The sequence below is a fragment of the Paecilomyces variotii genome (genome assembly GCF_004022145.1).
Source record: "Paecilomyces variotii strain CBS 101075 chromosome Unknown C8Q69scaffold_3, whole genome shotgun sequence".
NCBI lineage: Eukaryota > Fungi > Ascomycota > Eurotiomycetes > Eurotiales > Thermoascaceae > Paecilomyces > Paecilomyces variotii.
This window is the reverse complement of record NW_021167142.1, coordinates 1,494,212-1,510,917: the sequence shown is the minus strand read 5'-3', so window position 1 is coordinate 1,510,917 and position 16,706 is coordinate 1,494,212. Positions and strand designations below refer to the sequence as shown.

Genomic DNA, 16,706 nt, shown 5'->3' with positions numbered 1-16,706 from the left:
TTAATATAAGATAGCTTCTTAATATAATCTCCGCCATTTTATTAATATTATTATATTAAGTTTATTATAAATTAAAGATAGTAATTCTTCTATATTAATAATAATATTTACCTCTAGTAAGATTATAATAATATTATATAATTTGCATAATTCTATTTATTATTTTAGAGTTAATTAAGATTATAAAACTATATTATTAAATATATATACTAGAATTAATTAATTTCTATTAATAAGATATTATAAAATATTGCTATTATAGTTAGCTAAATAATATATTTTAAGAAAATAAGCTATAAGGATTTTATATAATTTAAATTAATATCTTTTAAATTTTTAATATACTTTATTATAAATAAGTACCTATTTATTAAATTTAAAAAAAGACTTAATAATATTATTATAATAAACTTATAATACTTATATTATTTTTTTTAATAATCTTCTATTAGCTATAAGCTAAGTATATTATAATATAGCAATTTATTTTTTATATACTTTAATTATATTTATAATCTCTAATAAATATAGTAGATTATTATTAAAGAGTAATATTAAATAATATTTATATAGGAGATAAAAGAAGCTATACCTTATAGTCTAGTATAATCTAATATATATTATAAAGATTGCTTATAAAAGATATTTATCCTATAAATAGATAGGCTTATTAATAAGTATTTTAATTAATATATTATCTAATAGATTATTATAATTCTTAATCTTACTATTAGTTTTTAAGTAATATAATATAATATACTAATAATATATACTAATAATCTTTAAGTAATAGATAATTATTTAAGAAAGGAAATTAGAGCTATTATTAAATAATAGTTCCTATAAAGCTCTATAATTAATAAAGATATAATTATAGATAAACTTTATAATTATTTTATTTTTTATATTTAATAATACTTCTATAACTAGCTATCTTATTATATATTTAATTATAGTAATAATCTATTTATTATAGTTTAATATAGTTAATAAAATACTAATAAGATTAATTACCTAATAATTAAATAATTAGATATTATAACTAGTAAAAGTTTATAATATCTTATATTTAAGGCCTAGCTATATTTATTATACTACCTAATATTTAGGATAATATTATATAAAGTATTATATATCTTTCTATATTATTAGCTACTATATATAAGGTTATATAACTTTAAATAAAGCTAAATATCTAAGGTATCTATAATCTATATATATTTCTTCTAAGAAATTATTATAAAAGAATAAATAAAGATAGAGAATATTATTATTACTATTATAATATTATAAGAATTCTTCTATATTAAATATAAACTTATTCTTTTTCTTATTAATTATAGATTATAAGTATTATAGCAATATTATTTTATTATTAAATATAGTAACTATTATATTATATTATTCTACCTTATTTTATCTAATTATAAGAGAGTTAATAATATATTATATTGCTTTTTTCTCTTCTAATATAAAGTTAGGGTATTATAATATTATATCTAGGATAATAGTTTAACTACTTAGGTAATATTTAATATTAAGATTATAATCTTAAAAATCTATTAATTATTATATTAATTGTTTTAATAGAGTTTTTATTATTTATATATATTTAAGATTTTTATAATTAATAAGGACTATAATCTTATATCTATTATTAAGATATATATATTAAATTATAAGAGTATATTTAATTACTAGCAATTCTTTTTTATATATTAAGTAATTTTTTTTATAAATTATTAATTTATAACCTTTAAAAGTAATTAAATATAAGCCTTTTATAGTTATATCTTTTTATAGTAAATTATAACTAATTGCTTAATTGCTAGTATTTATTTTAAAAATAAATAGTTTAAAGATATTTAATAATTAGAGAATAGGTTTACTAATAATACTTTTTTTTAATTATTTAAATATATATTAATATTATACTGTCTATTTAATCCTATAATATTTCTATTTATATAATTATATATTGCTTTCTTTTAAAAGGTCTAATAAGAGTATAATAATATTAATAAAATTCTTAATATAATATTAATAATATTATATTAATCTTAAGAACTAGTAAATCTTATAAATATTAATAGGTATTAGCTATTCTTTAATAATCTTTATCTTTAACTATATTAGCTAAACTATCTCTCCGCCTATATTATATCTATAAAATTCTAATTATAGCTTTATAAAAATATATTTAAATAGCTTTATAAATAATTAATTATTAGATAAGACTTATAAAACTATAGATAAGTAATAAATATACTCCTCTAATATTAGAGAGAAAACTATAATATTATTAAAATAAATAATTATAAATTTATTAAGATATAGATATAAAATCCTATTTATTAAGGCTTAAAAAATAGCTAGAATATTAGCTAATCTAAATAATATTATAATAAATTTAAATTTTTCTTAATATATATTAAATACTATTTTTAGAATATCTTCTTCTTTAATCTAGATTTAATAGTAACCTTATATAAGATTTAATTTATTAAGAATTTCTGCATTATAGAGTTAATTAAAATATTCTTAGATTTTTAATAATAGATATTTATTATATTTAGTAACTATATTAAGAGTTTAATAATTAATATATATTCTCTATTTTTTATCTAGTTTTTTTATAAATAAGGCTAAGAAACTTTAAAGGCTAATTTATAAATAATTCTTTTAATATAAAGGTTATTAACTTATTATACTTTTTTATCCTTATATAAAGGTAATAATAGATATATATTAATATTAATTAGTTAAGCATCTTATATATTAATTTTATAATTACTACCTAGCTATAATAATAAAATTATATTAAATAATTTTTCTTAAAAATAATATTTAAATTATTATAATATAGCTATAATTTCTAATAATATATCTTTTTATTTTATTATAGATAGAGTATCTATTATATTATTAAATTATTATATAATATAAAGTTATAATTTAATATCTTTTTTAAAGAGATATTTAGCTTTATTATAAGAGATAAGGGTACTATTAATATTTTTAACTAGATTATAAGTTATTATATATTATAAGATAGAGCTTAAATAATATATTAAACTATTATAATTATTAATTATAATTTATATTATTTCCTAATTAATTTTTAAATTTATAGACTAAAGCTATATTATATTTAAAATAATATTAAAATTATTAAGGTTAACTATTTATATAAATAATTCTATATAATATATATTTAACTATAAGAGTATTATTGCAGTATTATAAATAATTATAGCTAAACTATTTATAAGTTATATCTTTAATTATTTAATTATATTAATAGGAATATTAGCTATCTTATAAAATCTAACTAAGGCATATACTATATTAATACCTAAGTTAATTAAATAATATATAAGATATTAAGTATAATAGCGTAGCTGTAGTAAAATAGGGATATAAAAAAGTTAATTCTTCTAACTAAGAGATATTACTACTAAGTATACTAAAGGTAATATAATATTACCCCGCTATATAGGTAATATAGCTAAAGTAGGCCTATATTTATAATAGATACTCTCTTTTTAAGAAAAGAAATAGTATTTATACTATAATTAGATATAATTATAGCTATCTTACTCTTTATTTAAAAAGGCCTTATTTAAAAGCTTTATAATATCTTTTTTTATAGTTTTAATAGGCTATATTATACTAATTATAGATTTATTCTGCTAAAAAACTAGCTATTCTTATACTCTTTATTATTATTTTTATTGTTAATATTTATATTAATAGATATTTAACTGGGCCTAATAGCTTTTAAGGAAGCCTTAATAAAGCTATTTAATAAGGTTAATAAGGCTATTGTATATATAATACTAAGGGAAAAAAATAATATTATTATATTTAACTAGTTAATAATTCTTATCTATTAAATAATAAAATTAGTTTTCTTATTACTATAGTAAGTCTAGTAAAATTATTATATATAATAAGATTAATAGCTCTTTCTAGTAAAGCTATTATCTTTTTCTTAAAAACCTTTCTCTTATTATATCTATTAAGACTCTTATAGCAGCTATAAGCAGATTTTTTAGCTTTAAGAGAATTAGGCGCCTAGAGCTTAATTCCTAAATAAGTATAATAGCTATAAAGATAAAGTATAATTTTAATTATAAAAACACCTAATATTTACCTATATAGATTATATTATTTTAGCAATTCTATATTACCTTAATAACTATTAAGTTACCTTACCTCTAGGGTTATAAGTTCCTAAATTATTTTTTATTATTTATACTAGGCTATTTTTATTTATTTAAGTATCTCTATAAATATTATCCTTTTATTTATTCTCTCTCTTTATTAGCGCTTGCATTATCTATTAAGTTATTAATATTATTCTTTGCTATTAAATTATCAGTATTACTCTCTAATATTAAGTTAATAGTTAGGGGCTATATTAATTAAGGCGAGTAAATATTAAGGCTATTGCTAGGGCTTAGATCTAAGTCTTTATTTATAAGATTTTTACTAATACTATTATTAAAGCTTAAATTTAAATCTTTAATTATAGGATTTTTATTAATATTAAGTTCTTCTATTATTATAATATAGCAATATTCTTTTTTAAAGATATATTAATAATATGCTTTAATCTACTAATAAAATTCTAGAATATTATTTAACTATATTAGCATTACTATAGTAGCATATATTAAATATATTAATATTAAGTATCTTATTAAGTCTAAGAACTATTATTTCTATTTAGCCTTATAGTCTTATAATATTTCTTTTATTTAAATATTATAGTAAAGTTTTAATCTCTTTTATAGGGTAAGTTATTCTATTAACTATATACTTAATTATATAATAATAATATAGCCTTTATCTTTATTATTAGGTATAAAGATATTTATTAATATATTAATATTTAATAATAATATAAAATAAGTAGTAGTTTATATTAAATAAGAGAAGTTAAGCTAATATTTTACTAGAGTTAGCTATAGATATAATATAAGGATAAAATAAGTAAAGTATTGCTAATATAGGCTAAATATACTAACTCTTCTTCTAATAGTAAATATAAAGAATTATTAATAACTTTATCTTTATATTCTTTTATTAGCTCTAGTATATCTCTGAGATTATTAATATTATACTATATATTATATTCTAATCCTTAGCTCTTTTATTAAATTAAGTATTTTATTATAATATATTAGTAATAATATTAAATATACTTATTTATAAACTTCTTAATTTTATAAGTTCTTATATTATCTTCTTCTATATATAGTGCTAGCGGTAGTTATAACTATTTATTAAAGGGGTTATCCTCTAGCAGGGCTAGCTCTAAGTATATTATTAAAAATATATTATATACTCTTTAATATAGTAGTAGCTTTAGCTTATATACTAGTTTTCTTATATATTAAATTATCTTAAATAGTCTAATATATTATTATAAGAGCTTTCTTTCTAATACCTTTATTACCAGTATTAAATAGCCTTTATAAAGGTATAAATAGACTTAGTTACTAGGCGTAAAGGTAATATAGAGATATTACTAGTTATAGTATTACTTAGCCGATATAACTGCTATTTTTATAGCTTCTCTTATATTAATTCTATATATAAAGCTTTATTTTAATTTTATATTATATATAAGGTCTATAAATATAAGTAATTTAATACTATATATTAGCTAATATAGTATATGCCCTATAAATATACTTTTATTACTATTAAAAGCTTCCTAAAGCTATAATAATACTAAAAGCTAATTTATAGAGATATTTAGTATATTAAAAAAATACTTAAGAGTTATTTCTACTTATTAGTTTATTCGCTTTAATTACCTATCTATTTATAGATAAAATATTATAGAAAATAATAGCTAAATATTTAGATATTTAAAAAGTTCCTTCTATAAATTAAATAGAAATTTAAAGTCTTTATTAGAGATAATTTTCTGTAATAAACCCTAGTTCTTAATATATAGATATTTTAGTAGGGCTACTGCCTAATTAGCTGCTATTTAAGTAGCTTTTCCTAGAATAAATATTATTCTCTTAGTAAACTTATATATTATTAATATAGCTTAATTAAAGCTATTCTTAGTCTTAAGTAAGCCTATAATAAAATTAATAGTTAATATATTAAATAAGATTAGTAATATTATAATAAGCTATATAGACCTAAAGGGCTAATATTATTATATTTAATTTACTATATATTTAAGGTAGTAGATAATATAGTCTTATATTAGCTTAAATATTTTATAAATAGCTAAGCTATTTAATCTATTTAATATCTTATTTATTTTAAGGTAGTTAAGCTAATTATAAGTAAGCTATAATATCTCTAAGATTACTAATTATAGAATATATAGGTATTAATATTTATTATACCTATTAACTAAGTATAAAAGACTATCTTCTATTTTATATAGTAATATTACCTTTAATTTATTTTATAGGTTATTTAAGATTTTATTTTACTTAGAGTCTGTTTAATAGCTTCTTACTAATTTTTTTTTAAACTTAAGGCTTATTTTAACTAGGGAGATATAATAAATATTCGCCTTATTATTAATATTAGTAATAAAGATATTTATATCTTTAATATCTTCTAGTAAAGGGGTATATAGCTTTATTATAGCTAATAGTAACTGCGATAATATATTTAATACTATATTAATTTTACCGGGCTTATAAATAAGATTTAAGTTAAATTATTAAATATATTGCGCTATAAAGACTAGATATAAATTTATTTACTTTATTAAACTAGATTTTAGTATAATCTACTTAGCTATAGCTAGGGTAATATTATAATCTATAAATACTATAATAGTTAACCTTAACGCTTTAATAAGATAGTATATCTTCTTAAGTATTTATATTAAATATATAACCTCTAACTTTATTAGCTAGTATTTTATTTTTATTAAGTTTAATTATTTTAACAGGAATAGAATTAGCTGCACCTTTAATTTACTTAATATTACCTTAGCTAATAAGCTAGCTGCTAAAAGATAATATTTATCTGCTAATACTTTATTATATAAATAGTATACTATTATACTAAGATTATATTTTAATATATTTACCCTAAATCTACCTGCTATATTAAGGTTAATATAAAATAGTCTTTTTAGTAAGAAGTAGGCTAAAAAGAATAAATCCTAGAAATATTATTTAATTTTTTAAAATAACTATAACTCTTATTTAATTAAGAGGTTTATTTAAGTATTAGTTATAAATTTCTAATATAGCTTTCTCTTAGTAGGATTAAGGTATAATAATAATATCTTATAGTCTTATAAGAGATCTATAATAATTATATATTCTAAAATATATTAGCGGAACTATTTTATAAGAGTAAAAAAATATTTAAGGTCTTTTAATATAGTAGGGAAAGATAGGTTTATTATAGCCTTTATCTTCTCCTCTAGGTTAACTATATTAAAGGTATTAACCTAATAACTTAGCAGCGTTACTAAGAGAAACTTAATAAAGAACTTTTTAAGATTTAGAGTAATATTAAGCTTCTATATTATAGAAAAGAGTATATATAAGTATTACTTATAATTATTTAATATCTTTAATACTATAACTAGATTATTTATATAAATATAAATAAACTTTTAAAACTTCTATAAATAATAGTCTATAATTTATTAAATATAAATAAGCATATTATAAAATCCTATTATAGCTATATTAAAAACCTCTTAACCTTAATAATTTACTACTACTAATTATAACTAATAGAGTAAGAATACTCTTTATTAATAGAAGAATAAAATCGTGTTATAAATAGAAATAAAGGGCTTTCTTATTATTATTACTAGAATTTTATCTTATAGCAGAATAAAATAGATATTAGGTTCTATTTCTTAGTTTAATGCATAAATATCTACTATTATATACCCTTTTTATATCTATTAGCTATTCTTTTTTACTATTTTCTAAATAATAAAGATTAAATATTTAGTAAGTATATAGCTATTAGCCTATTTTATATAGCCTAAATTATAAAGTTTATTAAAAATATTATTTATAACCTTTTAATCTACTAGTTTTAATAAGTAAACCTTAAATTAATATAAGAGCTAAGTTTCTTAATCTTTCTTTAATAGTATTTATATCTATTAATCTTTTAATATATTAGTAAAGCTATAGTTATCTTATATATTATATAATTTAATAATTTACTATAGCTAATTAATAATATCTTTATTTTTATAAATAGTAATACCTTTTACTATAACTTATTTTAGGCTTAGCTTATATACTATTTTTAAGGTCAGTTTTTTATAGCCTTTCTATAGAGATTTTATAAGTAATATTATTATAAAGTTAATTAGTAAAATATTTATATTATTTAACTTACTAAGTATTTCTAATTATATCTTTTATAAGATAGCCTATAATTGCTCTAAAAAATTAGAGGCTTAAATAAATATTATATTAGCGTTAACTATATATATAAAGAGCGCGATATAATTATAGCATAAGTTAAAAAGATAGTCTCTATTATTAACTAATTTTTTTTTTATTATAATAGGTAGTTATATATTAAATCTTAATAGTATTATTATCTGCTAGGCTAAATAAATAGGTTAAAGTATATAATGCTCTAGTTTTATAATAATTTTTATCAGAATAATTATACTTTAGCAGGTATTAATAATAGCAGTTCTATTACCTATATTAAGTATAAACCCTTAAAGTATAAGGATATTATTATTTAAGAGAATATTTATTCTTAAGCTATTAATAAGGTGCGCCTTTATATTAATTCTAGCCCTAACCTTTTAGCTATTAAGGATAGTTAAAAAGTTAAGTAAAAGTTAAGTAAACTAGCTAGAGAGTAGGGCTATATTACTAATCTCTTAGATAATAATCTTTAAGGTATTTAATAATAGTATATATAAAGCTTATTATTAAAGAAATTATCTATTAATAATAGTTATAGAATAATTATTATTTAAACAGATAGTAATATGTTTTTAAAAGTCTATTATATAAGCCTTTATTCTAATATAATACTATCCCCTAAAGTAATTTCCTATACTTATCTAGGGTTATATTAGTGCTATTAACTATACTATTTATAGTATATCTTCTCTATATACTAAGGGTATCTTTAGCTTCTCCTTTATATTATTATACTTAAATTATATATTATAAAAGTATTAGTATAGATTATTATTTAACTTAAATTTATAAGAATATATATAATATTTATAGATAGGGACCTTTAATTAAATATAATAGGCGAAGTAGTTAGCGCTATAATTCTTTATATAGTCCCCTAAATCTTTAAAGTATTAGACTTCTTTATCTGACCTAATATAGCTATTTACTCTTATATCTCTATATTCTATATAATAGATCTCTTAGTAAAATCTATCTGTAAAAAAACCCTTATTTTTATTATTTATTAGGGTAAATACAGATTATATAATTAATTATAGCTCTTCTACTCTTAATTCTTCTAAGTTATTATTAATATATATATTATATGCTCGCTATAGAGTAATATTATTTAGGGTTATTTAATTATAATTTAGCATAAATAGCTATAAATTTATATTACAGTTCTATAGGAGTATTTACTAGATAATATTCCCTAGGTTAAACTAGTTATAATTCTGTGCGAGTAATAATTAAAAGAGTATAGAGAATTTACCTCTTCTACCTCCTCTATTAATAAATTGTTTTATTTAATTCTAGGGAATATTAGCTATTAGTCTTATGTTTTAAGGTTACTATAGTTATAGTATTAGATTATTAGGTTATCTTTAATTACTATATTAATATGCCTAGTATAGTAATAACTACTAATAGCTTAAATTGCTATATCTATAATTACTATACTAATTCTATAATAGCGCTAGTTATTAATAATTCTTTAAATTAGCCTAGTCTTATTATATTATATAGGCCTTATTTATTAATTCTATAAACTGTATTAGTAATATATTCTTATTAGGGTAAATAAGATCCTTTTATATATATAGAGAAAATTTTATCTAAGCTAAGTAGAGCTATATATATATTATATTTAGGCTTATTACTTTATGCAGCTAGATAACTATTTATATAAAGCTCTATAATATAACCCTATTCTTAATATTAATTATTAAGTATAATATTCTTTCTAGTCTATATAGTTATACTAGTATTAATTTTAAAATACTTTATTAATAGTAAAATCTATACCTCTTTTATAAGGCGTACTTATAGGCTATTTTATTTAAAATTAAAGAGCTCCGCTATATATTATTAAAATGCTTATCCCTTAAAAAATATATAAAGCCTTAGCCAGATCTATTCTTTACCCTTAATTAATATAAGATCTTAAATATACTCTATAAATAGATAAATATTCTTATAAAATATTTAACTATCTATAGTAATAATTAGCCCTAAGCTAATATATTTATAATTCTTAAGGTTTAGTTAAAAGAACTTAAGTTCCTCTTACTTCTATAATAATACGCTATTTAAATATATATTTATTAATATAGCTATAATATTACTTATAATATTATTATTTAAGTTAGCGTAATTTTTATTTAATTATAGCTCTCTTTATTTATTAAGCTGCTAAAAGAGTCTTTATATTATCTTATTAAACTTAATTATCGCCCTTATTATTTCTATAATAAATATATTAGTATTAATATTAGATAAGTTAATATTAATTAATAGTCTAGCCTTAATATTATTATTTATATCTCTACCTTTAACTAATAGTAATATTATATTATATATAAGTCTTTTATCTTTTATACTACTTATTTCTTTATCCTATTATTAATTAATTATAATATTATTACTTAGATTAGTCTTATTACTTAAAGGCAATTAACCTATATTAAAAATTAAAGGGTAAAAGTTAATTCCTATATATAGTAATCTTAACTATATCTTAGAAAAGTCTAAGAAAATATTAGAGATATTTATAAGATATTTAGGTATAAAATATTCTTAGTTTAAGAATGCTAAGGTATTTCCTTAAAGGTTAAAGGAGACTCTTACTTATATTAAATATAATAATAATATCTTAAAGTAGCTATAGCTTAATAAATTAATTAATTTTTATATTACTTCTTTTTTTAAGAATACCTTTTATTCCTATTATTAGAATAAGAAAATAGAGTTATTAGCTAATGCCTTTATTACTCTATAAAAGCTGCTTATAGCTTAGTTTAAAGTGCTTTAGTTAATTATTTAGTTAGCGGGGAAGGTAAAAGATCTTATATATAGAGTAATACTGCCCCTTAATATAATTATAGTAATACTAAGATAATTAGCAGTTAAGATTAGACTCTATAGAGCTAAATAAAATAAAATAATAAAATTAATAAGAAATAGAATAGATTAAAGAAACTAGTCTTTAAAACTAGATTAATTCTATTAAAATATAATAAGCTAAAAGGCTATAGAGATAGCTTATAGTAAAATTATAGGTAAATATTATTAAATAGAGAGAGTAAGATTAAATATAGACTTATAGTACTATAGTAATATTAGAGTAGTCTTTATTATTTATATAGTACTCTATGCGAGATAATAGGCTTAGTTAATTAAAGTCTAATAATCTTAAAGTCTTAAAGCTTAAAATAAAGATAATAAAGAATACTCTAATTAATTAAAATATACTACTATTTATAATAGTATAGCTATAGTAAAATAAAGATATAAAAAGGTTAATTCTTCTAACTAGGAGATATTACTACTAAGTATATTAAAGGCGATATAGTACTGCCTCGCTATGCGGGCGGTATAGCTAGAGCAGGCCTATATCTATAACATTAAGTTTTAAATAGAAACTTACCCCCTATAGTTTTTATAACTTTTCCTAAGAGTAAGTAGAGATATTTATCTAGATAGCTTTATTATTTATTAATTTTATAGGCTTTAATTATTATAATATATTGTCTAGAATTTTCTATATAAAATTAGTCTTATTTAAATAGTTATAAAATAGCTATAATATATTAGCGGTTTTTATTTAGTATATTAAAGAAAACGCGATAGCGAGGCAGTATTAGACTAAGAAATTTAATCTTACTATTAGAGTAATTATAAGATTAATATTAACTATTTTTTAAGTTATTATAACTATAATAATATAGGTTTAAAAAATAAAATATTAACTTTATTATATAAGATAATTATTATCTTAGTTAATAATTTTAATTAAAGAAATATCTTTTTTTATTATAATTATAAGTTTAATATCTTATATAATTATATTAGAAATAAAGGTAATTCTTCTAATAATAGTTAGTCTATTCTAAAATATTCTTTTATAGAGTATTTTTTAGTAATATTATTTTAAAAGAATAAGATAAGTATTATAACTATACTTATTATTATAATTAATCTAGTATTAGCTTAATTATTAATAACTTTTATTTACCGCTTATAGTATATAATTATTAAGATTATTACTTTAAGTATTAGCGGGTATTATATATATATATAGCTATATATTACTGATTAAATCTATTAGCTATTATAATATAATCTATATAATTAAGGTTATTATAGTCTAGATTTTCTTCTATATAATTATAAATATAGGTTTTTAATCTTTAAATAAAGTATTCCTTAAGTTTATAATTTAATAGAAGAGAGTTAAATTATTATTATAATATAAGTAATTTAATAGTATATTTTATAATAAAATATATTTATATTAATTAATAATATTTATTATAGTTATATACTTTTTAATTAATATTTTTATATAATATTAAGATCTACTATAACTAATTATCTAAGATATTAAACTCTATAGCTCTTCTTATCTTAATATTATTAGATTAAGTTTCTTATATTAATCTTATATTACCTCTTAAAAATTTAATATAATATTATATAATTTCTTATTAATTCTTAAACTAGTCTTTAGTATTATATTATTAAATATAATTATAAATTTTAAACTTTTAAACTTTTAAAAGTTCTATATTATATTTACTCTTATATAAAAAAGGGGTTTTAAGCTTAAATCTAAGTCTATTATTAAGGCCTATTATTTATATTATTTATACCTAAATAATATTAATAATATTATTAGTAATTTAAGCTAAGAGACTTAATAAATTAAGATTTAGTTATAATAAGTTTAGTATTATAATATTTATAGCTTATTCTAAAGTTAAAAGAGGTTATCTTAAATTAAATATTTTAATACCTAATATTAATTAGTTATTTTTATTTAGGTCTATATAGCTAATATAATTAACTAAGTCTTCTATTATAGTTATTATAGTTATTTAAGATTTTAATTATTAAAGTAATTATTAAATATTTATCTTAGTTTTTTTTATAATAAAGGTATATTTATATTCTATTATTTACCCTTTATAGCTAATATATTATTATAAATTAAATTTTAATATAATTCTTTATCTTTGTTTTTTTTTTCCTAAGTATAGCAGTAAGATTAGGTTTAGAAATATTTTATATTTACTTAATTTAGTATAAATAAAAAGTTATAAGATAAAGTTTAAGTTATTATTATCTAAATTTAAGTTTTCTTAATATTATATATATTATTATATTATTATTATTATAGCTAACTGCTATATTATTAAATAAATAGTATCTTTTATATTTAATATTATATTTTAAGCTTTTTTATATATAGTAATATAATAATTATTATAATTATTAATATTATAATATAATAATATTAGCCTATTTAGGCTATAGCCTTCTAGGCTTATATAATCCCCTTATTATTACCTAATCTAGATATTTAGATATACTACTAGATATTATTCAGAAGAAAAAAGTTAATTACTAAGAGATATCTGTGCCTAAGGCTATATAGTAGAGAATGACTAAGCTAGATGACATAAGAAAAGACCACAATCGCTTTTGATCCATCTTAAGAAGAAGAACATCTCACCATAGTCCTGTGTCTTATATGTCACTGCCTTTGAATGTCGCAGGAATATGTTATCTTCGTGTGTTTGAACCATACGGACTCTTTTTGGACTGGTGACTGCAATGCTAACCATGACTCGTCCATGCTGCCACTGGATGGTCATCATCCATGGAACGCAGTGCTATTCCGGCAATATTTCTTCGGTAGACTGCTCGAATGGTTAATCGACGCAGTCTGTGGCTTACTGAGTACCAGCTATATGGTTTATTCTTTCGACCTTCAGAGAGGAATATATCACCGCTTCCGGGCACACTTGCGAGGTTGGATCATGAACTGGTAAGGATTAGACGGTTAGAGTTTTACATACCACGATAGAAGTGGAAGAAGTATAAGGCAGAGATACCAGTATGTCTCCGCAGGAGCTCCTGGTTATGGCTGAAGAAAAACGCCTTTGAACCATGGGCCAACACGGCATCATGAACATCATCGGGGATGCGACATATCTCCAACCCATGCCTGTGGCGTTTGAACGACTCGAGTCGAGAACGGTCCTAACTTATATCCAAGGTAACCCTCGACCTATCAATTCTGTTTCTTTGCACATGGAATCTGGAGTCAACTCTAGAAACGGACGTTCCGAGACATACACCCAGCATTCAGTAATATCCCAGTGACATAGTAGAGCAATTTTGCGGGGGATTGACCAGGGCTACGTGCATGATCTCTGCTTGTCCTGTAGGTACAGTACATTGGACCTCAACTAGTCTTGTAGGGTCGTGACGTCTTGAGATTTTTGTCTCGTTGGAAGAGCCACCAATATGCCGGACTATATAGGTGCTTCGAAGGAGTTTTCTTCACCTGACATTGGAGTCAAGCAGAGGAAAGCGACATTTTTCTTCATATCAGTTTTCGGTTCCCATTAGCAGTATCTCCATTGGAGCAATTTCGAGATGACATTCCTTTCGAAAAATCGCTCAGGGAGCACCATGTCACTCTCCACTCATAGAAGTCAGCTCCCCATGCTGAATCTCCCCGACAGTACGCGGAACAACATCATCGCCGTTATTGGGGAATTCGTGGGAACCTTTCTGTTTTTGTTCTTTTCCTTTGCTGGGACGCAGATCTCTAATACGCCAAAACCCCCTGATGGCGCCAATCCGAATACGTCCAACCTTCTCTATGCATCCCTCAGTTTTGGATTCTCATTGACAGTCAATGTGTGGGCGTTTTACAGGGTCACAGGAGGCCTGTTCAATCCTTCGGTATTGATGACATTGGTAGCATTGAAGAACTAGCTAACGAATGATAGGTCACGCTTGCTCTTTTCCTCGTTGGAGGACTTCCCGCTGTCCGGAGTGTATTAGTCTTTGCTTCCCAACTTGTGGGTGGAATCGCGGCAGCTGGAGTGGTGTCAGCACTTTTTCCAGGCGCCCTCAATGTCGGGACCAGGTTGGGTGGAGGTGCATCTATATCCCAAGGCTTGTTTATCGAAGTGTTCTTGACGGCGCAGCTTGTCTTCGTTATCATTATGCTAGCTGCCGTGAAGCACAAGTCCACGTTCCTGGCCCCAGTAGGAATTGGCCTGACCTTCTTCGTCACCGAGATGATTGGTATGTCTCACGTCTTCTTGTCTCTGCCATGGGCTGTTCTGACGGATTAGGAATCTACTACACTGGTGGTTCCCTCAACCCTGCGAGGTCTCTCGGACCAGATGTGATAAACAGGCAGTTTCCCGGATACCATTGGATCTACTGGGTTGGTCCTCTGCTTGGCTCACTGCTGGCATCCGGATTTTTCGCTCTGCTGAAGCAATTGCGCTACCAGACCTGTAACCCTGGTCAGGATTACAATGAACTGGAGGCCCAGCTACAGTCAGGAAACCTAGACCGGGCGATATCCCCTCAAGGAAGGAAGGGACATACGAGAGGTCTATCGGATGATACAGTCACTCCTGAGCATGAATTGCCGCCGGGTTCCCCTCAATCAAGATCTGTAGTTTAGCATCCGGCAGGAAAACAGTTATGTGCACTGAGGGTGGATATGGATCAGGCTTTGGTCCATACTATCAGAGCTTAATTGCGACAGCAACAGCATAGCAATGTCGCTTTGATGCCGTGGACGAGAGGAGAGTAAGCTATGAGGGAAGGATATCACAGACGGTAGGAGAATTGTCTGATTATAATTCACAACTGTTCATAGTAGACAGCCACGAAAATACAAGCGTCTTGATTTCGATCTGAAAGGAAGAAGTAGAGGGGTCATAACTGTATACTGAGGCCCAAGCGTAAGTAGTATTTAGCGCTCATGCACCTATCGGAGAATGCGACGATCGAGAAGACTTGCAGGCTGTTTCAGAAGCGGTAGCACTAAAACGTACGTGACCCTATTGGAGTCCATTTTGTCGTGGACATCCTCGATAAAGAGCCTAGATAACCTATGCAATGACACCCATGCTGAGATAGGTTCGATAGTTAACGCGTGAAGTTGCCCAACACGAACAAGTTGCAGCCGGGATTGCGAGACCCTTTGACGCCACACGCGGACAATGATGTGGCGTGAATAATACTAAATTGAGTACGGAGTAGCTAGCTAACTATGAACAGTTACGCGGTTGTTATTCTTATCGTGTCTTATCAAGACCCTTCCAGAATATCAAGACAGCGTGACAAGTCCATTGCGATGCATGACTATCTTGCGTTTCCATGAGCTAAGCTGCAACAACCACGAGTTGATAAGTAAATGACCCACTGGAAATACCATGATCATCCAGGCATTCCGGCTTCAAGCGAAAGGGAGGCCAATGCGCTTTAGCGGTG

General features: G+C 22.5%; 1 protein-coding gene across 1 annotated transcript; it reads left to right on the top strand.

Moving 5' to 3' along the window:
• Positions 1-14,876: 14,876 nt before the first annotated feature.
• C8Q69DRAFT_443403 (aquaporin) lies at positions 14,877-15,891 on the top strand (the record flags this gene model as incomplete). The annotated part of the gene is made up of 3 exons (XM_028628907.1): positions 14,877-15,152; positions 15,200-15,500; positions 15,551-15,891. The coding sequence occupies 3 exons, from the start codon at positions 14,877-14,879 to the stop codon at positions 15,889-15,891; spliced, it is 918 nt and encodes a 305-aa protein (XP_028486644.1).
• Positions 15,892-16,706: the final 815 nt, after the last annotated feature.